The following is a 27697-nucleotide window of genomic DNA, read 5'->3' on the forward strand; positions in this document are numbered from 1 at the left end:
GTTAGCATGTCTAGTGGAATGTTTGGCAAGGGAAATAAAAGTAGCTGAAAAATCAAACCAGTCAATTAAGCCAAAGCCCCATGACCATTCAGAAATCAGATCAGGCTGTATTTAGCTCTAAACTTTAGGTATTTGTAAACACATCAGTTAAGATGGGCAAGTCTGAAAATATGCTTTACATTAAGTTCAAAGATGTAGCAAACCCAAACGTACAGACAAAGAATAAACAAAATCACAAATATTCTACCTTGGAAAGCCTTAATTTTTAACTTTTTTTCCTTTTTTGTTTTAAGTGTCTATTCTGCCTTAGTTTCACTTGTGCTTTTGATTATATAAATAGGGTTAAAGGAAAAGAAACTCTCCATGACAGTGGTGAGAACTAGTTCTAACATGTATTAAATACAGCTGGAAATCATAAAATATCAGCTCATCCGTACATGGATGCAATGTATTTCTATCCAAGTTTGCATGCTCTTTCATATGTATTTTCAAGAGCTTGTATCATTCGCCGCCCTCAGAAATCCTAAAATGCATCTGAGTATCCATACTAAACTCACCAAAATTATTGCGGGATAACTGGCTGAAGTGAAACTCCAATAAAAATGAGCAAAGCAAATTATGCAGAGGAATTTTGCTTTTGTTCCTCAATTGATTCTTGAGTGTAGATAAAATTATGACCTTTTATAATTAAAGGGTTACAGGAAACAAATCAGTCTGTTACAGTCAGTTGGTTCATTTCCTCAACTATCCCCAGTGGCTCAGATATATTACTAATCATGAACCACTGTTTGATGACAGAAGAAATGTGATTTTGAAAACTAAGATTTCCATGTTCAGCACCATGTATTCCAACCACAACTTTCTAATCACATTTTCTATAAAAAGAAGAGCAGGAAAATGTAATAAATATACAGCCATACATGAGATTTTTATTTCAACTATCAAATAAATATTGGCTTTAGATTAAAATGTTTTCATTAAAACATAAAAAGTATTTATCAATGATTGAAATATTAAAAATTATTGGAGTGCCTGACTGGCTCAGTGCATAGAGCATGCGACTCTTGACCTTGAGGTTGTAAATTCAAGATCCACATTGGATGTAGAGATTACTTAAAAAAATAAAATTAAAAATAATTATTGAAATTTAATTCATTTTCAAAAGAAATGCTATTAATTCCTATTACCGGTAATTGTATCTCACATACTCTATGTCTCATTTTCAAAAGACTTAAACATTGTTAGTATCACTCATTGTTAGTATCATGGAGCTAGAATCGAGGAAGCCAGAAAGCATACACAGGAGAAGGAAAAATAAAAAATTAAAAAACGACAAATACACCTCATTATTCCCAGGAAAAAAGACTAGAATCACTTTTGATTAGAAAGAAAATGTTTCAGTTTTAGATTTTCACGTACTATGTCTGACTGAGAGAGATATTGCGATGACCTAGAGTGTTTTTCTGTGGTTTCCCATTATCATATAAAACTACAGGGTAATCTTTTCCAAATTCAATTTTTTAAAAAAAAATTTTTTTTTTTAACGTTTATTTATTTTTGGGACAGAGAGAGACAGAGCATGAACGGGGGAGGGGCAGAGAGAGAGGGAGACACAGAATCGGAAACAGGCTCCAGGCTCCGAGCCATCAGCCCAGAGCCCGACGCGGGGGCTCGAACTCATGGACCGCGAGATCGTGACCTGGCTGAAGTCGGACGCTTAACCGACTGCGCCACCCAGGCGCCCCAAAATTCAATTTTAATCAAGACATTATTCATTTCCAAAATGACCCCTATTACATCTACTGGTCTAGGAGTTAATGAGGGCAGGAACCAACTCCATGTTGGTTATGTTCTAAAACTAGCACCTAGCAGAGTGCCAGTTAAAATTGATAATCTCGGGGCACCTGGGTGGCTCAGTTGGTTAAGCGATTGACTTAACCTTCGACTTCGGCTCAGGTCATGATCTCACGGTTTGTGAGTTCTAGCCCCGCGTGGGGCTCTGTGCTGACAGCTCAGAGCCTGGAGCCTGCTTCAGATTCTGTGTCTCCCTCTCTCTCTGCCTCTTCCCCCAATTGCACTCTGTCTCTCTCTTTCTCAAAAATAAATAAACATTTTAAAAAATTGATCATCTCATGTCTATCATTTCAGGGTGTCTAAGGACAATCTCTTTCTTAAAAATTAGGCTAAGAAACACTTTCTCCCAAGTCTTCCTAAACAACCATGCTCCATCAATCTCAGTACGCTGAATGCTTTACATTTAACTGACTTTACATTTTTAAAATTTATTTGTGCTTAATTTGAAACAAAATTTAATACTTTCAAAGACAGGAACAGATAAAAGTACAGCATAGGCAACGTGGTCAATAATATGCCGTACATTTAAAACAAATATATCATTGTACATCAACTGTACTTAAATTAAAAAAGACAAGAGCAATATTTCTACTCTCCCTTTGAATACAAAGCTTATTTGCATAAGTACAACAATAATTAATAAATATAGTACTCTGAACGTGCTCAGTCTGATTTTATAAGGACAGCTTAGCATTTCCCTTTTCAGGCTTTCTACCTTTTACTTATTTTCTTGTTTAACTATAGAAATTAAGGCCTTAGGTATATTAATGAATTAAAGTGGTAATAGTAGCATTCTCACTTCTACTTTAAAATAAATGTGTTTATGTTTTACTACTAAATATGATGTTTGTAGGCTTGTTTGTTTTTGTTTTGGGGTTTTTACATTTATCAAACATACATATTTTCTATGTAGGATGTGCTAAGAAAACTTTTTAAACTAAGGTGTTTATTTTCTGCATCCATTGAGATTGGCATTTTCTTTTCTATTAATGTGAATTTCCAGAATGATTAAATAGTAAACCAACTTTGCCTTCTTGGAATAAACTAAACTTGAGAATTATATAGTATCTTTTATGATACATTGTTAGCTATGGCTTTACAATTACTCGAGTGTTACTGAGTTTTTGTTCATGAATTACAGTTGTTTTCCTCTCTGAAAATATTATTGTATGCTTTGGTATCAAGATATCATTAACCTCATGAAATAGGGGTGGTTTTTTTTCTCACTTTCTGCAAGAATTTGTGTATGACTAGAATTACTCAGACACTTATTAAGTAAGTATATAATTATAGCTCTTCTTTAGGAGAGTTATTGTATATTTAAACTAGTGCTCTTTAAAAGTCAGTCTTTGGGAACACGTGTCATGCTCTAACAAATGTTGTTAAGTTGCATTTAACCTTTCAAAAATATCATAAGTTCATACTATTTAAATGGGGAAAATAGACAACAACATATTTTTTTGTAATTCAAATGTGGCCAATATAACCAAAAGATATAAATGGGCAATGTTGGAAAAATAAAGAAAGTTCTTAAGCATGCAAAAATAGCATTCCCTGTCTTATGTTTTTCTCCAATATATTCAGGAAAGATTTTCCTAATTTTGTTGTTGTGGACACTAAGACAGAGAGGCTCCCAACTCCTTTCTCAGATTAGTCATGAACGCATGAGAACTTGGGTTACCAGAGTTTGTTTTAACAAACTACTTCTACAAATTATTAATAAAATAAATATAACACATATATGGACTATATTAAATACTATAGGGAGTTAGTACCCTTAAGGTAAGTACAGAAGAAAACCCTTAGAGAGAAGCAAACAGGACAAAGCAAGAATTTGGCATCGTCACCACAGAATGATGTCTTATTTCAGCGATATTTTTTTTTTTATCATATATGCAGGAGATAGAAAAGAACAAACAAATGACTAAGCTTTTGGTGGAAGGTGGATGCTCATACCAGCATAGAAATGTTTTAATTATGAGAAATTGTCCTAATGTTCTGCTCACTGTATTCCTTAATGATGCAAAGTTATAGTTAAATTGCATTATTATTTTTTTTTAATTTTCAGAAAATAATCCCTCTCCAAATACAAAAACACATCAACCTTATCTAGTATAATTCCTTTTATTTCACTGGATGAATAGTGGCCAATGGAGGTCTTCTTGGAGTATCAACATCATTTGACTAATGGTGTGATGGCAGAAATATCAAACATTTGCTAAAAACAAGTTCCATCTTTTGAACTCCAGCTAAAATTGATAACACATGTTAGTACCAAGTTCTGAGCAGAGACTGTGCCCCCAGCTTTCTGCTACTTTGAAGATCAGAGACTCTCTCACCTTCTCTTGTTTAATACCATCAGGCTCAAAACGTATCATTAAAATTGTTTATGGCTCAATTCAAATAAATGAAAATATAATGATTGAATAAAGGGCTTTCTCTAAAAGACTTGAAAATGATACATTATAACAGACCTAGTGTTTCAAGCATATAATTAATAGCAGTAGTTTAAAAAATTATCATTGAGCAAAAAAGGGAATTGTTTCAAGAATTTTTTTTTTCTACACAGCCAAGATTAACTGATAAAATCTCAAGCTTACCAGAAGTGGTAATTTAGATTTTCATGGCTCTATTTCACTTAACAATGTATTCCTACATAATCTTATTTGATCTTTAAAGTATCTGGAAATAGTGAAGTAGAACTGCTCTTCCAAATTACAGGTGAAGAAAATGAGTCCCTGTGACTGGTTTGATTCGCCAACGGTCTCACAACCAGTTGGGTTGAGTCAAAACTTAAACTCTGAACCTCTGATTTTTTTTTTAAAGTTTGTTTGTTTGTTTGTTTAGAGAGCACACACACAGTCAGGGGAGGGGGAGAGAAAGAATCCCAAGCAGGGTCCATGCTGTCAGCACAGACTGTTGGTTGAGTATCTGACTCTTGGTTTCAGCTCAGGTCAGGCCCAAAACCAAGAGTCAGATGCTCAACCAACTGAGATACCCAGGTGCCGCTGATCCTCTGACTCTTAATCCAGATACCAATATAATTGTTTTTTCTTCCTTAAAACACAGGTTTGTTTATTAAATTATAAGCTCTACATCACTCTTGGGGTGTGTGTGTGTGTGTGTGTGTGTGTGTGTGTGTGTGTGTGTGTATGTTTCTAAACTTTGCAATTGGATTGTTTTAATAGTCATATATTCTCAGGGAACAAAGAAAATAACAGGAGTGGATGAATAACTTCTGGTGATAAAATTGCCTTATTTATATGTTAAATGCAACATATTAACTTTATTCTAAGGACTGCTGTTTCCTCTCCGATGTTATAGGGTACCAGACTTAGAGGTTTTAAATATGCCACTAAAAGAGTTCAAAATCTAATTCTAGGTCTGCTACCCTATTATGTTCACACTATATGAGATGACTGGGATCTGTATAGTCAGATTTGGCACCCTCTTACATGCTTATATGACCAGGGAGATATATCAAATTTAGAACTTTCACCCTAAGAATAGGCAGTTGTAATCCATATTAGAATGTTACAGAATCAGACTTGAATAAGGTATTTAATGGATAATACCTGTGGTTTTTAAAGTCTTTTTTTCCTCAATGCAACTTTTTTTTTTTTGCATTTTGGTCTTGGGGATTGTTTTATGATTCTCTTTGTGAACTGACCATAGTTCATATTTGATTATTTCATTTTTATATTTCAAGAAATCCTGCCATAATAATTATGGTTTAATATTGCTCATCATTCAGTAAATGAATTTATAGGTAACATCTAGTCAAATGTAACAAATTAGTTTCAATAATACATAACACTGGAAATCAAAAAATCAATTTACATTTGATAAAATATAAGACCCTATCAATGAATGTAAATTTAAACCTAATATTTAGTTTGTCATTTTTATCTCATTTTTTTCTTAGGTGTAGGTGTTGAAGTTAGGTGATAATTCTGCCCATGCTAAAATATAACGATTTTTTTCCATCACTCTGAGCGATACATGCAATTACACAACTGCACTTCATGCATTCAATTTAAAGAACAAACACTGAAGAAAGACCTATAGGAAGATGTTGCTCTGTTCCTCATTCAGTCAATCAATCAATCAATCAATCAGTGTCTTTATTCCTTGACATTGGTAAATTAAGTATCCAGCATGATCCAGGTTCTATTTTAGTCACTGATTATAAGTAATGTGGATTCTTGTCCTTTATGAGTGTTTACATTTTGTTTTAGATGTTAAGGGTTATTAATGGTCTCCAGAAAAATGTTGAAGCTTGAGGGAGTCTTTGGTATGATCAAATTATTAGGGAAAATTAAAAAAAAATCAAGATATAAAAGAATAAGTAGAAGACAAGATGAAAATTAGAAACCCATTTTTGTTCACGGTTGGGGACAGAGGTGAAACCAACAGACCAAGTTCCCAATGCCATCTCTAGCACTTTCTAATTAGACAAGCGACTTGCTCTTTGTAGTTACTGTTTGTTCAAATGTAAAATGGAATTATTGTATCTAACTCACAGGGGAGTAGTAAGAATGAAATGATGTCCATAGTACACTTTCGGGCACATAACAGTGAATGCATAAAGAAAACCTTATGAAAACTGGGTTAAAAGAAAAATGGTTACATAAGTACAAATGCATTTCCTCCTTAGTGGGGCTCAAGATCTGGACAACCAGTCGGTGAGGATGCTATAAAGGAGACTAAATGGCTAATTGACTATTAAAACATTAAGTTGTATGGTCTGGCCCTGGAGGAACAAAGGATCCCAATCCTTACTACTACTGTGTTTTTATCATTACTTAAAAAAAAATTAAAACAAGGTCTTCATCAGAAAATATTTCAGTGTTATTACTAGTATGGCCTAATTTTTAGGAGCATGAAGGGAAAAAATGCTTCTTACAACACTTAATGTGGGCTTCCAGTTTATGGTTAAATTTTACATTGCTCAGTTCTTAATCCCATTTATTATATTACAAACTCTAAAGGAAACCAAAGTACATTTCAATTATGCCATGCTCTTGTGAGAAAGGAACTGCCTTTTTAGTCACACTAAGATGAGAATAGGTATTAGTCCCATTTGGAAAGTGCTCCATGTAATGTTAAAGAAAAATATCATTGTGAAAAATTTAATGTGTAATGTCTGTTGGTAACCATAGAATATGTAAATGTGGTGCCAATGAATTATCCCCTAAAGGATGCCAAATTTCCTGCCATATGTTGTCTTTCGCTCTAAGTAGTTTGCTGCCAATTTAGCTTATTCTTCATCCTGTGCTCCAAAATCTCGAGGAAAAAAAAAATCCTAGAGCATTCTCAAGAGGTTTTCATTGGTATTGGAGCCAAAAATCACATATCTGCCTCACGGGATTCCTTTTGAGTCTGGCTGGAGAAACTATCATGGAAATAAGTTCAGATCTCTATCATGGGCTGTGAGCCAGAGTTTCCCCAGACCAGTCAAAAATCCATCTGGGACTCTAGATTAGAATTATTTGAAATCCACAGAGAACCAGGAAAAGGCCCTGGGTCTAATGTGATCCCACTCTTTACAGCTCAGAAGTATTCCCCAAACCCCCATAATTTCCCTAAAGCCAGGGGGGTAAAGATTTGGAAGTTTAACTAAAACTGGTGAACAGTAAAAGAAAAAGCAGCTAGCTGGGAGTTCCGCAATTCCTGTCAAAACTGAGTCATCGTTTTGCCTTGTTAGTCCACGTAACAGAGACTTCTCCACAATTCACTCAACTGCCTTTTCATCAATGTGTCTTAATGTGGTCCTTTCTTTTTAGCTCTTAATTTTTTTTTTCAATTTTTAAGGATGTAGAGTAGTACTTTCAATATAATACTAAAGGCCTTTGCTTTCTTGTCGAAGAAAGACATGGCAACCCCAAATAGTCTCTGTGAGGACTGACATAGCTATGAAAAAAATGTCAAAATTCTGAAATGATTGATATAGGGTTTAAATAACCTCTGCTCAACATAGGCAAAAGTCAATCTTTTGGCTTGACTTACTTTTAGTAACAACTCCCTCTAATCGAATGATGTTGGGATGGTCAAATTGTCCCATAATGCTTGCTTCTCCCAGGAAGTCTCTCCTCTGCTTTTCTGTGTAGCCCACTTTCAGGGTCTTGATGGCCACTGAAATTTCTTTTTTTGAAGGGAGTTTTAAGCGACCGCTGCACACCTCTCCAAATTCACCTGTTAGTATAACAAAACGACAACAAAAGGTAAGGAGTTATATAATAAAAATATTATCAGCAGATAATAGATTTTCAGATATTATTAGCAGATAATAAGAGATAATAAACTGTTCCCTGTCAGTAATTCCATTCAAAGTATTTACACCTTTGACCTGCAAGATATACACTTAGATCTCCAACTTAATTGAGAACATGATAATTGGAGACTCCCTAAGAAACCCCAGAACATCCAGAACCTAGTAGGAAATGGACCTTGTGAGTAGCCTCATACATTTTGAAGTACCACACTGTGAACAATATACTATGAAAGAGCAGGAGGAAAGTAGGAAGGCTAAAACAGGGTTTTAGCTCCTTGTTCCCATAGCCACCATCACCTCAGGTTAATCAACAGACCAACATAGATATTATCGGTTGAGCAATGGATTAAATTTCAGATGTTTCTAGTCATTCTGTTATTAATAAGAGGACCAATTTAGTTATATACTCAGACTCTCTGAAAATGAGAACAGAAGCATCTGCTACCAATTCATTTTATTGGAGTATTGGCATGTTGCATTATTGACATACGAGTTGTAAAGTTCTCTGAGCTTCTGGAAGGAAGATGAATATACTATTTTCAAAAAGAGGTAGCATATTTTCTACAGAATCACTGTAAATATTTTCAAAGCCTTCAATAAAAAATCTTGTTTTAAATGTACAATTAATCCAGAATCTACTGAATTTGGAATGTTGGTAACATTTAAATAGTCTAATCCTACTGGTATAAAATTGCCTAGAACTAGTTTGGGCACTATTTTCATATATATTGCTATTGAGAAGATTTACCCATAACTCTTTCATCCTATTTTGAACTTCCTGAGAGCAGAGGCCCTTTACATTCATTTCTCTGTCCCACTGCTTGTCACGGTAATTGCCACAAAGTAGTACCATGCATAGAATGCTCCTTGTTCAGAGGAATTCCTAATATTGTGCAGATTACTAGATCTGATTTGTACAACACTTTAAAAAATGTTTTTTAATACCAAATGAGAGATTTTTCTCAAAAGGATTAATTGCATAATTCATTGTTAGGCTGTCTGTGGAATGGCAGAGGATTCTTGGTCCAACCTTCTCACTGTGAGTTTTTGTACAAGCTCCATGCCCCATGGCTCAGCCAGAGAGAAGCTGTCAAGAAGTGAGATGCTTCTTCTCTATATTTTGTTCAAGCAAGTGGTTCAACCCACAAAAGCAGCAGGTTGTCCTATTGATTTACCAGCTGCATTACTACAAATGACTTGCTTCTCTCCAGGAAGCTCTAAACTTCCCCAGACTTGACCCCTTTCTCAGGAATCCACTTTTGTCACTGTTTCAAAACCATGACTTATGCTGTAACTTGTCAAAGTCACATAAGGTCCAAAAGCAGTTATTTATACATTTTAAAAATAAACACCCATCAGTTGGCAACACTATGACCGATACTGAAAAACACAGAGTTATAATGCTAAATAAGGCAGGTCTAATTTCTTCCCTTTGAAGGAATACAGAGAAGATAGCAATATCTGCGGCTAGAGTGTTCTTTAGGATTATAGGAAGAATCAGGGGTAGAGCTTGAGAACATTCATTGATCTTTTGAAATCCAAGGAAGAATATGTCATTATAGAGTGTGAATATTAGGAGAATTGTAATGCAAAGTAAATCATTGTTAGAATCTATAAGCAATACTAAGACTTCCTTTCCTTATACTGGGCTATTGGAACATTGCCAGAGAGCTCCAGTTCATGCTGCATAAACATTAACTTTGAGCAAACCATAAGAAAGCATCCATAAATACATTTCTATTTTCTGAAAGAAAGTTCTGCCGTTATCATGAGTCAATATGCTGCAATGGGGGCGCCTGGGTGGCGCAGTCGGTTAAGCGTCCGACTTCAGCCAGGTCACGATCTCGCGGTCCGTGAGTTCGAGCCCCGCATCAGGCTCTGGGCTGATGGCTCAGAGCCTGGAGCCTGTTTCCGATTCTGTGTCTCCCTCTCTCTCTGCTCCTCCCCCGTTCATGCTCTGTCTCTCTCTGTCCCAAAAATAAATAAACGTTGAAAAAAAAAATTAAAAAAAAAAAATGCTGCAATGGACCATGTATTAAATTTTGGTGTTATCGCCACTTATTCAATGTGACAAGTCACTTGTCAGCAGATTGCAGGACAGATAATACAGTGCTGTAGGACACAGAATGGATTCTAGGGCCGAATTGCCTCTGTCACTTACTGTGATTTTGAACTGGCATCTTTTTTCAAAATATTTATTTATTTATTTTGAGAGAGAGAGCGTGCATGTGTGCGGGGGAGGGGCAGAGAGAGGGAGGGAGAGAGAGAATCCCAAGCAGGCTCCAGGCTCATGAACCTTCACATCATGACCTGAACTGAAATAAACAGTTGGATGCTCAACTGACTGAGCCAATCAGGTGCCCCTTGAACCAATGTTTTAACCTCTCTGTACCTTTCTCTCCTTATCTATAACATGGGAACACCAATTGCATCTAACTCATGAGGGTTTTTTTTTTGTAATTAAATGAATTAATGTACGTAAAGATGCATAGTGTAATCTATGTGTTAGCCACTATTTTCTTCTCTGAGTTCAGACCCACCTTAAGAAGGATACACTATCTATCTACTGCTAAAGAGTTAGATCACATTGAAGAATGAATACAAAAATGCTTTTTAAAATGTCAAATTCTGTATTAATGTTAAGAAGAGATGGTTGTGATGATGATGGTGATAACAGGGTTAATGTCATGCTGGACAAGTATTTGTAAAGGGCAGCATTTTGTAAAAGTCCTTCACTGGAGAGATCAGAGGAAGAGTTCAAATTTCAAGTGGGTCAATTAGCGTTCCTTTCCTTCTCAAGGAAATATTGGACATATGTAAATGTATATCTACCTTCAAAATTCAGAAAATGTTTCAGTAATGCTAATTTTTAAAAACCCCAAACTCTGAAATGTGATTATTTCATCTGATAAATACTAGAAATGGTCACCAAGATGTTATACTAAACATAGAAATGTTAAACATTAATTCATTTATCTTCCTAATAAACAACTGTGTTGGAAAAATTAACAAATTTGGGCAAATGCAATGCCTGATCTTTCCACCTAGCCAAATTTTACATGGTCTTACTCAATTTGCTCTGAACCTATAAGAAAACACACACACACACACACACACACACACACACACACACACACGAACACAAAAAACAAAAACCTTAGATCCTGTCATTTCTTTTTTTTTTTTTTTTTAATTTTTTTTTTCAACGTTTATTTTTGGGACAGAGAGAGACAGAGCATGAACGGGCGAGGGGCAGAGAGAGAGGGAGACACAGAATCGGAAACAGGCTCCAGGCTCTGAGCCATCAGCCCAGAGCCCGACGCGGGGCTCGAACTCACAGACCGCAAGATCGTGACCTGGCTGAAGTCGGACGCTTAACCGACTGCGCCACCCAGGCGCCCCTGATCCTGTCATTTCTAAGTAAAAGCACAACTATAAGATCACTTGGACAGCACTGCTTGATTGTTTAATCCAATAACTGCAGTAGTTTTCATTTGTCCTTTGAAATGAAGTATGTTTTATGGGACTGGGTACACTATATTCTGATTTAAGATGCACAACACAAAATTGTTCAAAATAAAATTTCTTACACTCATTTCATCTAAAATAGAAGAAAAAATCTACTTGTGTTTAAGTAGAATGATACTCTTCCCTTGCTTCACATTCCATTCTCCTACTCTTTTAATAAAAGAAGCATAATGAAAATACATATTGAACAATTTTGATGTGTCAACTAAGCACTGGTCATAAATTATCTCAATTAATCCTCACAAAAATGTTAGAAGAAGGCACTAGTGTAATTATCAGTGTCTAATATGGAGTTTGAAGTTGGAAAAAAAAAAAAAGAGTCAAATTTTGGTTTCCCAACGAATAACCATGTTATATATAACCATGACCAAATAGGCCATTCAGATTTTTAGATCTTGTTTTCTCATCTAGAGAAATGGAGACAATAACTATCTAAAATTAAATACCATGTGAATGCCTAGCATAGAATAGGAGTTAAATATATTCTACTTTCAGAAATTTTCAGTATTTAATCCTGAAATACTGGTTGGATTGAAGAATAAAACTGGGAATTTTAGTCATTGTATATTCCATTATTAAAAAATTTACTACTTTGAGAAAGTTAATTTGTGGCTTAATTTTAATTTTGTTATTTAAATTTGTTATTTGTTATTTGGTATAATTCTTCTGATTATCCAAAGTATAAATGAGAGTTTCTGTTATTCCTGTTTTCCTGTATGAAACCTCTGACAGAAAATTAGAGAATTAGCCCACACAAATAGGGTCTTTCTTCATATTTGACTGTGAAAGTTCTGTCATTGACCACAAGATTCAGCCTTTTAACAATGGAAGATAACTGCTAATCAATGTAGTATAATTATTAATTTTTTATGCACATTACTTTAAAAATTTTTTAAGGATATAGGAAATGAGTAAGTATATAAATGCAAGAAGGCTTGCCATGAATAGGTTGTTATTGGAGTAGTTGTGGAAATGGGTAGTATTATACTATACTATCCATTATACTATTAGACAATTTCAGCTACTTTTGTAGATATTTTATATTTTGCAAAAGAAAATGTTAAGAAAAATTGATAGCTTTCAAAATCTTGATTTCATATTCTACCCTTGAAAGGCTAATCAAGACAGACTAGAATTGGATGCATACAATAGTATACTGAAATCTTCCAGGAGAAGAATAATCGACCTTGAAGATATACTTGTTTGCAAACAAAACAGGCATAGTTTTATTGTCCTTAGGAAAAGGAAAATAAGGAAAATGAGGATATTGGCTGCAAAATCCTGAAAATGGAGCACATTTTTTACAAATATGTTTGAAGAAAGAAATGAACAAAGTTGATCTGTCCTGATCTTTCATGAGCATCAGGGACTGATTGTTCAATGATTCAGTGTAAGTAGCCTTTCCTTTTGTTTTATTTATCAGATACCATTTTGTAAGGTTTATTTGAGAGAGAGAGAGAGAGAGAGAGCAGGGGAGGGGCAGAGAAAGAGGGAGACACAGAATCTGAAGCAGGCTCCAGTCTCTGAGCTGTCAGCACAGAGCTCAACGCGGGGCTTGAACTCACAAACTGTGAGATCATGATCTGAGCCAAAGTAGGACACTCGACCTACTGAGCCACGCAGACGCCCCTCAGATACCATTTTTAATGAGTGCGTCTTGTCTCACACCACTGTGTTCTAGCATTATAAGTAACATCTCTCTAGATAAGCTTTTACTAGTGGAAAGGGTCCCAAAGTTCAAGGTCCCCATGTGTCTGTCTGGCCTGTAGACACTGGCTGAGCATAAATGAGTTTCTCCTTCTCATATCGTTTGATTGTGCAAAGTCTTTGTGCTACGTATGCTCCTGAGGTTTCCATGCTGGAGAACAGTGCACTCTCGTGGGACAATAGTAACACCAGAGCTACAAGAACCATGTGCACCACAGAGCAGTTTACAAAGCAGAAGTGTACAAATGAAAGACAGTAATCGATATTTATTTGTGTTCACTGGATTAGCACAGATATATGATGAATGTGTGTATTCTTAAGTCTTAATTGTGGATAAAGAAGCGCATGCTTTATTTTCCTTTTATGAATTACTAGTTTCATATTAGAATTTCACCTGCACAGGTGAGTTTTAGCAGGCTGAAATACTAATAAAGTTAGAGGAGAAGATTTACTGAATTATCATTTCATTTAGATAATATGAATTACTCAGATTTTCCTGCTTGAATAATAAATACTGCTACCTTTCTAAATACTGCTTTGATGTATAGAAAAACAGAGAAAATTATATGCACATTTGTGTAAAGAAGCATCCGTCATAAATATAGTACTTGAAGGAAACATGATCTGATGCTACTCACTATTCAAGGAGTTGGTTTCTCAGTCTTTCTATTTCCCACATCAACATAACTACTTTGCATTTGTTTTTTTTTTTTAATTTTTTTTTCCAACGTTTATTTATTTGTGGGACAGAGAGAGACAGAGCATGAACGGGGGAGGGGCAGAGAGAGAGGGAGACACAGAATCAGAAACAGGCTCCAGGCTCTGAGCCATCAGCCCAGAGCCCGACGTGGGGCTCGAACTCACGGACTGTGAGATCGTGACCTGGCTGAAGTCGGACGCTTAACCGACAGCGCCACCCAGGCGCCCCATGTTTTTAAAATAATATTGAAGAACGAGATGGTGGAGCAGAACTATTGTACAAGATTGTTTATTTTCACTTTTGAGTAGTAGTTTTAATCAAATGCACACTGAATGTCAGTGGATGTCCCTGTGTTTATGTGTAAATGTAAAAAGAGTGTTATTTTTATAAGTATCTGTAACTTTTATTGGAAAAAGGCAACTGCTATTCACAGTCACTCCAGAGCTGTTTGTTAATGGGATTATAATTGAGTCCATTAATGATTAGATTGAAGATGTATCTATATGAAAACAAACTTCGACAAAAATTTAAACTATATAAAGTTATAGGCAAGTATTAAAATGGAGCACTTTATGTTATTTAAACTATCCACTCAAAATAGTTTTGAGGAAGTTTGTGTAAAATGCATCATTGATGATTTTACTTTGTGTCGCCTTTTTACTGTAATTCCAAAGAGGATTCTAAAATTGCCTGTTTTACAAACTCAAAATTTTCACTTAGTGAGCTTGTTTAAAGTAAGACGCACTTTTATCCTGTTATCCCTGTTTAGTCAAATAGGCTTTGTGACACATGATCGGCATAGTCAGGGGAAGACTGAGCTATTGAGGCTGCCGCCTCTGAAATTCAATAAATAAAAAGCTGGCCATGGTCTGTGAGTCTGCAAGTCTGGCACCTTTGAAATCATTACATTCCATTAAATACTCCTTCATTTATTTATTGCCTGCCTTTGATGTTGAAATCAGAAAAATGTCCCTTTTCACAGCAGTGTAACTTAGGCTTGAGAAATTGCACATTCTTAGGCAGCATTCTTATTCATAGTTGCAAACTTGTAATTAACATGTAGATAGAGAGTGGGGTTACTGTGGTGGTTACCTGCTCCAACAACTTTGTCAATGGATATGTTGGTGGCATCCAGTTCCTTAGCAAACTCATGAACCGCTTGGGTAGGGTCTTCGTATGTGTGTGGGTCAACATAAGTCCTGAGACCTGGAAGTTTTACTGTTTAAGGGAAGGAAGAAAGGCATTATTGTAAAAACTGATTTATAAAAACTTTACTGAGAAAATTTTATAACCATATTATTAGTGAAAAAATATCCCTATTACCATAAAGTGAACCAACTGTTAGTTTATTCTGCAATTGGCAGAGAGGTTGGACTATGCGTTGAACAATTTAAGAAACACAATTCCCCATAATGAAACAAAGAGGAACCACAATGAACTTTCTCAGCAAAAACACTACAAGGAAAATGAACATTCAAAAAGGGGAATCTCAAGGAGAAGATTAAGTAGATCCAGTAATTATACCATCAGCCGTAGTGAGTGCACATTATGACACATTTATGATTCTACAAATAGTGCCGTAAACAAGTATTTATGAAAATGCCACATCTGACAATAAATCAAAGTTCGGGAAATATTTTCAAAAGGCAGTACAGTGACTAAAATTATAGATAAATTAATTAAAGGATATAAAACGGCATGTCTTTTGTCTGACACTATTCTGCTCTTAGTAACATTCACAATCAAACTCATCCCTTGTAATTATAGATATACTTAAACCTGTGAGGATATGCATATATGATATGGGTATTATATGAATATACTAACATAATATAAAATTACTGAAATCTTACTGTGTAGCTTTTCAGCATAAAGGCAATATAAATTCTCTATATTTTAATAATGGGGCCAAAAAGCTAAATCCCAAACATAAATTACATTTTTAGCCTATTAAATATAAACCTCCTTCATAATATGTATATTTATTTAATAATTCTGAAGGTGGAAATTTTTTGGGATGTTCTATAATTAAAATAGCATGGATAAAAGATACAGGAGAATCATTTTGGATTTGATTTAATATTAATGAGATTTCTATTATTTAGAAAAAATAAGTCATATTAGAAATAATTTGGAATGCTTAATAAACTAAATTTCTCTACAGTAAAACTAATTTTTTAAGTAAGCTTTATGCCCAATGTGGGGCTTTAACTCATGACCCAGAGAGATCAAGTCGTATGTTCTACCAACTGAGTCAACCAGTCACCCTTAAAACTAAATTTTTATAAAAGGGAACTTAGGATCTATTAAAGTACATAAACATGATCTAACACTAAAAGATATAGTATATGTATTTATATGATAGATTTTTGTTTTTAATTTTGGTAATTTTTTAAAAATTGGTAAAAAATATTGTTTTAGCAAGGGGCAGGAATGCATAATAGTGATTGTTTTTTCCTTTATGACCCTATATTATTGAAGGATATTTTTTATCCTAAAGTAACAAGTAAAATCAGATGTTATCTTTTACAGTATCCCTTTATAATGAAAGCATCTTAATGGCAAATTGCAACTGAGCATTCAGTGATGACTGAATTTGCATGAAATGGATGTAGAGACTGACGACAGCAATTATTCCAGAGAGCCTTCAGCACGATGGACAGTAGGCCAACGGGTCCAGCATTTCATGGTTCGGGCTGAGAAATGATCAGTTCATTGACATACAGGACTTCTTCATGAATTCCCTGGTTACACCACATAATAAGTTATGTTCCTGCAAAGTATCCATAAAGGTTTCAAGAGATAAAATAGAGGCATAAGAATAAATAGATTATAAAAAATAAGTGGTGGTTGGGAAGTAAAAATTCAATTTTCCTCAGTTACTTCTCCAGATGATTTTTGAGACTCTAGAATAGAAATGGGAGGGTCAGGAAGCAAATGGAGAAGAAAGGCTAAAGCTCCTCCTACTTGGCCTGTGTTGACATTGGCACTGCATGCAATACAACAGCCTCTCCATCCTGAGGCCAAGTGCAGATTATCGAGAAGACACCAATTTGAAGGTTACCTCCACAGAACTGGGGAAATGACAAGTCCTTTGCTCTTGCTTTGGGTAAACTGTGAGTAGAGCAGCTTTTGAAGTAAGAACTTTTGAAGCTTTTCTATTCTGAACAGCTCAGCAAAAATAATTAGCTAGGTGTCAGAGAACGAAAGCTCTTGAATACTTGTTATTCAAGTGCTCGGCACAAGTGCCTGTTATGGTGTTAATGCTCAATAAATGATAGAGATTACAGACATTGTATGTATTTTGATGTTAAGAATGTTTATTCAAATTATTAATATGATTGAGGTTTCTGGAGACAGGATTTGGGCCAGAAATGTGCATTCCTTTTGAGCTCCCAGATCAGTTTGCAAGCTTCTGCCATTATTGTAAACATCATTGCTTCCTATAAAAACACATGGCAGAGTCACTCTTTAGTTCAGTGGTCTATTATAATTTATTATTTCACTAAAACTATTTCTAATATTATCAGTACTAAAACACTTTACCCTTAAAATAAGCAAACAGATTAAGGAAAGCTATGATACTTTTCTTGCTTAAGAGTAAGGAAAACAGCAAAAGTAACTGTAGACTTACTAAAATATGTTAGGGAATAAAGTGCTGCCAGAATCTTTTTGTATAATAAGTTTAGTTACATTTTAATAAAAGCTCACATCAAAGGGAGACTGGGATATATGATCATCCAGTTTTGATTTATCTCTAGTAATTGTACAGTAAAGGACCAGAAGATAAGGAAATTTAGTATTCCTTTTCAAGTAAAAAAAAAATAAGGTAAAAACTGGGGAGCCTGGGTGGCTCAGTCAGTTCAGTGTCCAACTTTGGCTCAGGTCATGATCTCATGGTTCCTGGGTTCAAGCCCTGCATTGGGCTCCGTGCTGACAGCTCAGAGCCTGGAGCCTGCTTCGGATTCTGTGTCTCCCTCTCTTTCTGCCCTCCCCCCACTCTCTCAAAAATAAATAAACATTAACAAAATTTTTAAGTAAGGTAAAAATTATTTTTAAAAAAATGAAAATTTTTCTTGTAAACAATTACAAATGTGTTAACCTTGCTGAACTTAAGGAAATCAATTTGGAAGCAATTTACTGGTATCAGAATTTACAAAGACCATTATAAAGTGAGTTGTCAGAAACAGTGTCTAACATTTTAAATACATACTAGCTTTAAACAGCCTTGAATTGTGCTTTAGAGTGGCCCTTCTATACCTGTCAGCCCTAGAGAGTATATGTATCACTAAACAGTCTGAAAATTCAGTCGCCTTTCCCTACTAAAATCGAATTCATTGCAATTAAATAAAATCATATAAATTGCTTTTCTATCCACATGAAATTTGGGAAACAATACAAATATAAACACACACATCCCCAAGTTAAATGGCCTGTTCACTGTGGGAGCTTTGGCTGCTGACTTTTAACTGCTGACCCCAGAAGTGCCAGGAATCAGGTGATGCAGGATACAAGGCACATAATCCCTTCACACCAATAATTAAGGGCAACATACAGAGTAACTGGGCTGTGTCAAGAAAACCAGATAATAAACACATGCACACGTGTTAAGCTGTACTACTTTACAGCTCGTTCTGTGCAAACACAATAATTTACATTTCCATTTTACCAGCATGAGTTGCCCTAAGGATAGCAAAAAATAAAAAGGCCTAGCCAGAGAGGGCAAGGGGACAGGATCTTAGGAGGTGAAACACATTTCTTTCCTTTTGAAGCAATATTATAGGATTTGCAACAAGACTGGAGGGAATAGTTCATAGCTAGAGCTTTTTAAAGTAATACCAAATAAATGGTCTGAAATAAACCAGCTGTAGCACTAAGACGCAGAAAGTTTATGACATGCATATAAGTTATTTTATGCCCTTACAGCTAGGATAAAATGCATTTCTTTTTTGTTTGTCTATCATAAAGACATTGTACATTTGAAGAAAATTAAAGTTTCAACCAACTCCACTAGAAAAACCAAGAGCTAAAACAGATTGGAGTGATAGAGGAACATGCTTACCATTGAGACACAGAAATTTATCATTGTTCCAAATTCATGAGATTTACAATTCCGATATTAAAAGACCCAAATCAGTACTGTTTTACTCTAAAGACAATATTTACATTGACTATGCAACTCAAATTAGGAACAGTGTAATCCACAGGAATGTGACTGCTCTAATTTATGCACGGCAGCTGTGACTCAGTGTTTTTGGGGGGGACCATGAAAAAAGCTACATAAGCCTCCTGCAATTTGTTCATTCATTCTCTTAAAGTAATCTAAAATGATGAGATGTTGCCATGAGGAAGGTAGCGCTTTGGCTTTTGTGAATTATTCTGTGATGACTACAATGAGAAGGATAGAACAAACCATGCCCTTTGTAAACTCTGTCACTGTGTCCAGCTCACATCAGTTTACATTTTGGAACACATTCTCTTTTTCTTTTTTTGCAAGAAAAAAAGGAGGCTGTGTGCCTCCTGCATGTTAGCAACAGGTAATCAAGCTGTTACTTGAGTTATAAGGGGAGCTATAGTTTTTAGATGCAAAACCAATGACGGATATGACGTATCATGCTGAACTGAAAATAATTTTACAAGGCAATAGCAAATCAAAGAAAGTTATGCTTACAAGGCTACGTCAGTCATATTGAGACGATCTGAGAGCACGAAAGTATGAGTTTAGTCTGCACTAATTTCCATAAGAACATGCTATTCCCTTTGAGTCCACTGATTAGTAATTGCCACATCATTTGGAAAATCAAAATGCCTGGGATGATTTGTTTTGCCAGAAGAAGAAGAAAAAGATTCAGTCCTCTTATTAGATATAAACACTTTGCTTCCCAAAAGAGTATTTCCTTTAGAAAATATTAAAAGGAGACGAAATTGCTTGGTATTAACATACGAGGGAAAAGTGCTGGCTTTCCGACCAGTTAGGTATCGTGTAACTCCAAAATAAACAGTTTATTTTAAAGGCTCTCTCCTGGTTGGTTGACTAAATAGACTACGGCGTTTCACATAAACAGAGGTTGTTTATATTTATTTGGGAGTTCGGAAAGGGACAAGGTTCCTATTTAGATTTTAGCGAAGGACGAGAAATAAGGAAATGGAAGATACGCTTTGCCTTTCAGCTACGCAGAGCTGACTAGAGTACATACTCCCCATCATGTACATTATTTGGCTGTAAACCATAGGTTATCCTTCACTTTGCTGAAGGATGCTGAAATGTGACCATGCAAAAATTACTTCATGCAGAGCCATGAATTTCCTTCCCCATTTTAAATTAATTTAATCTGCTCAATTCTTTCCTAAAACTCCTTTTGCATTCTCTGCTTTGTGGGGAAGTTATCCAATTATGTATCAATAAGGCTAAAACTAGAACGGCGAAACCAAAGCACCAAAACAGCTTAGGAACTTACAATGTCCATTCCCAAAATGAAGTCTTTTTTCATCAGCACCATGTTTTGTCTTGTTATAGCCACAGAACCTGGAGGGAAGTCAGGGGAAGAGAACACAGAAAGAAAATATATGAAAGCAATTATCTATGCTCAGAATGTGCAAAGCACAAAAAAAAAAAAAAAAAAGGCATTTTCCTCAAACAATTAAATGCTTTAGTGAAAGTTTAATGACTTCATATTTTCTAAATCCTTTATAGAAAGCCTCTTTCTCTGGGGACTCTGGAAAGCTGCCTAATGAGGAGATATGCAGAGTTGCTTCCCCACTGTGCAGACCCCTTCAGTTCAGTTTTTATAATGGCCTTAGAAAGTGTTTATAGTATTTTTTTTTTAACAACTGCTGTTAGAATGAATGAAGGGTAAAGTCTCCATTGTCGGCGATTAGTGCTGTGCTGCCTTACCAGTGTTCTGGGTGAGAAAGTGGCAGGGAAATCTGGGGTGTATTTCAAGAGTGAGAGAACAATTGGAAAAAGAGAGTAAAAACCACAAACGAGGTCAAAAGGGAGAAGAGGTATGAGGTTGAAAAGTGGGGCAGGAATTTCATGGAAAAAAAAAAAGAAAATCAAAACTGAAAGATGGAGAAACAAAAGAAAGGGAAGGGAAGAAAGAATAGATACAAGCAGAGACATTCTTAGTTGTTAAAGTACTTCATTGACCACAGTCTTCAGATTGTAGCCGCAATTCAGGAGAGCGAGCAGAGCAATAATGAGTGGCTGTAAAAGAGACCGCAAACTCACCTCCCTATCAAAACGTAGGTGACCACTGTGAGGAGAATAATGGCCACTGCCGCTGAAATGGCAATCATTACCACTTGGCTGTTTTCACCGGAGATGGAGAAAGCTGGGGGGTGGAAGAGAAAAAGAAGAAAAGGCCAGGCATTAACACACCATAACTAACATCGGCATGGAAAAGCTGATAAACTCAGTCATAGTTACTCTGCTTTTACCTAAAATGTGGCTTCCTGCTTCATACAGTGTAAACAGAATTCCCCGCGTTAGTGTAAAAACAGACAGTGCCTATAAGGGTGCTTGAAATTTCCAATTAATAAGATAAGATACTCTCTTTCAATGGCATCAATCAAACGCTACTTGAGTGCAGAACTTTGCGAAACATCCTGGACTGGTTTTCTGTAGGCTTACTGCAAAGAAACTCATTGGATACACCAGAAGTTATCAGAGGAACATAGTGAACAGGTCAGATTTCCCTGAATGAAATTATAAAAGATTCCTAATTTTTTTTTTTAATGTTGATTTATTTCTGAGAGAGAGAAGACAGAGCATGAGCGGGGGAGGGGCAGAGAGAGAGGGAGATACAGAATCCGAAGCAGGCTCCAGGCTCCGAGCTGTCAGCACAAAGCCCAGCATAGGGCTCAAAGTGACAAAAGTTGAGATCAGACCTGAGCTGAACTCGGATGCTTAACCCACTAGGCCACCCAGGTGCCCTAAAAGCTTTCTAAACAAGCTTAATTATCTTGCAATATCTAGAGTTATTCAAATGTTTTTTTTTTCGTTTTTTTCGTTTTTTTTTTTTTTTTTTTTTAAACACATACCACCAAAAAATTGCTCTCCTACCTTTGTGAATGTCTCATCACTCACTCACCTAAAAATAGTCCGGGAGTCAAACCTGGCCTGCTACCAGTTTTTGTATACCTCAGGAGCTTAGAATGGTTTCACATTTGCTTCATGGTTGTAAAAAGTCAAAAGAAGATTTTTGACACGTAGAAATTATGTAAAATTCAAAATTTGGTGTCCATAAGTAAAGTTGTATTGGAGCACAGCCACATTCATTTGTGTATTATCTATGGCTGCTTTTATGCTACAATAGCCAAGTTGAGTAAGAGCACAGAGGCTGTCTACACACACAGCCTAAAATATTTATTATCTAGCCCTTTACAGAAAAAGTCTACTGACCCTTGAGCTAGAGCAGTGCTTCTCTAACTTCAATGTTCATTCAAACCACTTGGGAATCTTTTGGAAAAGAAGTTTCTGATTCAGTCGGTCTAGAGTGGGGGCTGAAACTGTGCTTTTCTTTTTTTAAATTTATTTTATTTTATTTTAGCGGGGTGTAGGGGAGAGGGCAGAGAGACAGAGAGAAAGAGAGAAAGAGAGAGAGAGAGAGAGAGAGAGAGAGAACCTTAAGCAGGCTCTAGACTCAACATGGAGCTTGGTGCGGGGCTCGACATGGGGTTCAATCCCATGGCGCTGGGATCATGATCTGAGCCAAAATCAAGAGTTGGACACTGAGCCACCCAGGTGCCCTGAGACGGTGCTTTCCTTATGAGCTTCCAGTGATGCTGATGCTGGCTGATTCCAGACCATGTTTCGAGTAGCAAGGATAGAGAACACAAATACGAAATCATCTTGTCTTTTCCCTCACCTCATCATTCACTATCCAATTAATCACCAAACTGTTTTAAGTGTTTTTTAGTTCATGTCTTCGTTTCTCTTCTGGATTACAATTAGAAAATCCTAATTGGTCTTTATGTGTATGCCTTCCCTATCTTTTATCTGGCCACTAGAATATTCCTTCTAAACCATAAATTTGATCTTGCCGTCGTCATGCATAAAAGTTTTGCAGGGCTCTCCATCACTTTTTTTTTTAAGTTTTTTTTTTTTAACGTTTATTTATTTTTGAGACAGAGAGAGACAGAGCATGAACAGGGGAGGGGCAGAGAGAGAGGGAGACACAGAATCTGAAACAGGCTCCAGGCTCTGAGCTGTCAGCACAGAGCCCGACGTGGGGCTCGAACTCACGGACCATGAGATCATGACCTGAGCCGAAGTCAGACGCTTAACCAACCAAGCCACCCAGGCACCCCTCTCCATCACTTTTAAGGTAAAATGCAAATTCTGTAGCAGAGCAGGTAAAGCCATTGAAGATCCTGTTCCTTGCCTACACCTCCAGCCTCATCTGCTAACAAACTCCATAAGCATCCTAATCCCTAGATTCTAAAATACATGCAGCTTCCGGAACAAGGCCTTTCACATGCTCGTATTTTAACATATATTGCCCTTGTAGTAAATGCTGATTGAACAAATGAATGAGCGATGTATCTAAAGAGCTTAGAAGAGAGACTGTGATTATTTGAATACTATCACCTCTCCAGACGCCATTATCAAATGTTCAGCCTGATCAAAATCTAAGTTTGGAAGGATTTCTTGAAAATAATGCAGTTTTAGGGAGAGCTAAATGATGCAAATAAAGAGACATGGCAGATGGGCTGTAAGAAGTTTTCTAAGCATCTGAAAATAAGAGCTCCAAGTGTGGTAGGATGGCATCCTCATAATATAAACTGCTGCAAGCTCTTTATTCTTTACTACCAGCAAACTGTTTACGCCACTGTGGCAGGCACAGGAGTGCCTGCTCGCATCTTTCCGCTGCCAAATTTGCAGCGGGCAGACAGCCTCCAGCTGCTGCACCTTCAGGACCCACCGCAGCCTTCATGCACGGGCCACCCTCCCTCCATGACTAAACACTATAAGGGGACTGGAGCCAGGCCCTCCCTGCTCAGTGCAGGACTCCTCTAAGGCAGTCTTCACTCTGGGGCTCCCCACCGCTTGCGGGACCCCCAGGGGAGACCCGCAGAGCTGCGCTGCTGGCTGAAGCTCCTCCTCCTCCTCCTCCACTCTTCTCTTCCCCTCCACCTCTTCACAGACACTGACAGACATCCCAGCAAGAGGTGCAGCCTGACCGCTTCTGTTCTTCCCGCCTCTTTCCTCTCTGCATTTTCCCCTACAAAGCTCATAGAAGTCCATCTTAACATTTCTCTCCCAGAACCCCTGGACGGATACATACCTATCCATTGGATACAAATCTGTGATTAGTTTGTAAAGTAACTTAACCTAGTGATTCAATAATGCTCCGTAAACCTATAATAATAACTTTATCTCATGCTTTCTATGTTGTACGTACATCGTAGTAACTTCTAAAGGGCAGCAAGGTCTGCATTCTCTGTGAAGTTTAGCCAGGAGATGAGATAAATGTCAATGAAACTGGGAGAGGAAGCATGATAGAAGGAAGAGGAATTCTCTGTTTCTTTTTCTGTCACAGACAGAATTAAATTAGGACATCTCTGCAGTGTCCTCTAGCTCTAAATATCTATGAAGCCTGGGGACTACCTAAGGCACATAATCAAAATGGATCATTTTTGTTAGTGAAATTAGCAAACATTTATAATGAGGGATTTTGAATAAATGCATTATAGAGTTGTCTAAAAATGTTACATGGAACACTTTTAAAAATTGCTGTCTAGGGGCGCCTGGGTGGCGCAGTCGGTTAAGCGTCCGACTTCAGCCAGGTCACGATCTCGCGGTCCGTGAGTTCGAGCCCCGCGTCGGGCTCTGGGCTGATGGCTCAGAGCCTGGAGTCTGTTTCTGATTCTGTGTCTCCCTCTCTCTCTGCCCCTCCCCCGTTCATGCTCTCTCTCTGTCCCCAAAATAAATAAACGTTGAAAAAAAAATTGCTGTCTATTACATGCCTTAGAAACTCATTTTGAATGTTTTCCCACAAGCAAACTGCTTCCCCTGTTTCTGGTCACTTCCCATTTAGAACATCCTGCACATACAGCCGACCTTCTCTCCCTAAAGCAGACTGGTTAGGAGCTCAGTCTCGTGAAACAGAATGCTTGGATTTGCACTTATTTTGCTGTGTGACACAAGATCACTGTTGCAAGGATTAAATGGGTTAATACAAGCAAAACACTTAAAATAGTTCCAAGCACTGAGTAAGTGCTTAATAAATGTTATATATTTTTATTATTTCATTTCTCCAGTAAAAAACTGGCAAAAAGTGCTGTGGATTCAGTTTCTGCCCAGTGAGGGTTTCCAGACAGTTGACTTGCCTGCTTTCCCAAGCACGTCAGTTTCATTCTGTTTGTACTTCGTGCTTTGGAGATGCCACCCTAACTCCAGGGAAGTCCCTTTACTCCTATGAACTCTACAATTTCAGCATAATATCTTTTTTTTTTTTTTTTTTTTTTAATGTACAACTGCAGCACTAGATTAGTACTCCAAAATTTGGAGATTCTAGGTTCACTGACTCTACTTCCTAGTTATGCAACCCGAGAAAAAACACACATAAACTCTGTCCTAAACCATGTATAAAGGAAATAATAGTACCGGAATAACTTATGGAACAGGATCAAATAAAATGCTTATGAAAGTTCTTAATGGGTCCCTGGATGGCTCAGTGGGTAAATCGTCCAAGCCTTGATTTTGGCTCAGGTCATGATTTCGGGGTTCCTGTCAGTGCAAGCCTGCTTGGGATTCTCTCTCTCTCTCTCTCTCTCTCTCTCTCTCTCTCTCTGCCCCTCCCCTGCTCACTCTTTCTCTCTCTCAAAAAAACAAAAACAAAAACAAAAAAAAACTTAACAAACAAGAAAGAAAATGCTTAATATATTATCACATAAATACATAGGTTCTCGAATCAGACCTGTCATTTCCAATTGTGTGATTTTGGAAAGCTTACTTAAACCTCTCTATGCCTCAGTCTCTTTGTCTGTGAAATGAAGATGATAATAATTATAAAAAATAAGACATTTTGGGGCCCCTGGGTGACTTAGTTGGTTAAGCATCTGACTTCTGCTCAGGTCACGATCTCATCGTTCGTGAGTTTGAGCCCCGCGTCAGGCCCTGTGCTGATAGCTCAGAGCCTGAAGCCTACTTGGGATTCTGTGTCTCTGTCTCTCTCTCTCTTCCCCTCCCCACTAACACTCTGTCTGTCTCAAAAATAAACATTAAAAAAATAAAAAAATAAAGATAATTACAAAAAATATTATCTAAACTCCAGGTAAAAACCCACTTTGTTCTACTAAGAAATATCTATATGTGTTATGAAAGATAACTTCTAATATAATTTTTAAAAATAAAAACTAGAAAAAAATTAGAATAAACAGCAAAATGTTAAAGAAATACAAACATCAGTCTTATATATATATGTGTGTATATATATATATTAAATATCAATATATAACAAATAAGACTTTTTTTTTTTAATTTTTTTTTTTTCAACGTTTATTTATTTTTTTTGGGACAGAGAGAGACAGAGCATGAACGGGGGAGAGGCAGAGAGAGAGGGAGACACAGAATCAGAAACAGGCTCCAGGCTCTGAGCCATCAGCCCAAAGCCTGATGCGGGGCTCCAACTCACGGACCGCGAGATCGTGACCTGGTTGAAGTCGGACGCTTAACCGACTGCGCCACCCAGGCGCCCCAACAAATAAGACTCTTAAGTTCTTAGAACGAATTTTTATGAATACATCATTCTGATTAAAAAAACAGAGAGTTGATTTTGTCTTTTTTTCCCCCTAAGACAAAAGATACCTTTTTTTCTCATCCATATTTAAAGTCTGGAAGAATTCTATGGTGAAAAAGAATAAACTGAGTTTTTAAAATATCAAACCATACCACTCAAAGATTTTTATAAATGAAGCACATGATGTTAAAAAGCTCATCTTTTCCTTCTTATTCTCTTTTCATCTGCTGTATCCATCAGTGGAAGTATTGCAAATATAAAACTTATTTGGCAAAACCCCCAAACCCTGTAGTTTTCAAATGGAATATTTCTTAAACCTGGAAGCCTCATTAGGGGTTCGTGCAGAATGCCATCACGGCAGTATCTGTAGTAAATCTGGAATCACATTAGTATATTGGGATTTGTTGTTCCCTTTGAAAATTTACATATCACCTAGAGTTAAGTGCTGATTAAAAACAGAAAATATGTTTATCTAATGGTGATCTGACCCTCCTGCCCCTCGAGATACCTAATTTCTACCACAGGATATAATGAACATGTGTTTTTTCGCTTTCTGGGATTTGTGATCTTTCTTGGTAAAGCAAATGTAGGTTTTGTTGTTCTTAACTTAAATAACCATTTAAAAGTTTGAAAAAAAATTCAATTTGTAATCATTTCAGAACAAGAAACTTGTTTGCAGGGCGCCTCACTGGCTCAGCCGGTGGAGCCCACGACTCTTGATCTCAGGGTTATGATTTCCAGCCCCACTTTGGGTGTAGAGATTACTTACAAATAAAATCTTTAAAAAAAGGCAACTTTTTTGCATTACTAAAACATTACAAAAAGATTGAGAACTACCAATGTTAAATTGCAATTAAACTCTGTTATGATGTCATCTAAAATTTTAAA

General features: G+C 36.6%; 1 protein-coding gene across 3 annotated transcripts in view; it reads right to left on the reverse strand.

The window, feature by feature from the left end:
• The window catches only part of EPHA3 (EPH receptor A3), a 360579-nt gene that overhangs the window by 48777 nt on the left and 284105 nt on the right, over positions 1-27697 (reverse strand). For all 3 annotated transcript variants that reach the window (XM_086675678.1, XM_025913295.2, XM_086675679.1), the window contains exons 8-11: positions 21295-21397; positions 20522-20589; positions 15156-15281; positions 7864-8049 (exon numbers count right to left, since the gene is read on the reverse strand). In XM_086675678.1, the coding sequence (XP_086531804.1) occupies positions 7864-8049; positions 15156-15281; positions 20522-20589; positions 21295-21397 (483 nt within the window). The remainder of the gene's footprint in view (positions 1-7863; positions 8050-15155; positions 15282-20521; positions 20590-21294; positions 21398-27697) is intronic.

The sequence above is a fragment of the Puma concolor genome, chromosome C2, assembly GCF_028749965.1.
Source record: "Puma concolor isolate L17-30 chromosome C2, mPumCon1.1.hap2, whole genome shotgun sequence".
NCBI classification, from domain to species: domain Eukaryota; kingdom Metazoa; phylum Chordata; class Mammalia; order Carnivora; family Felidae; genus Puma; species Puma concolor.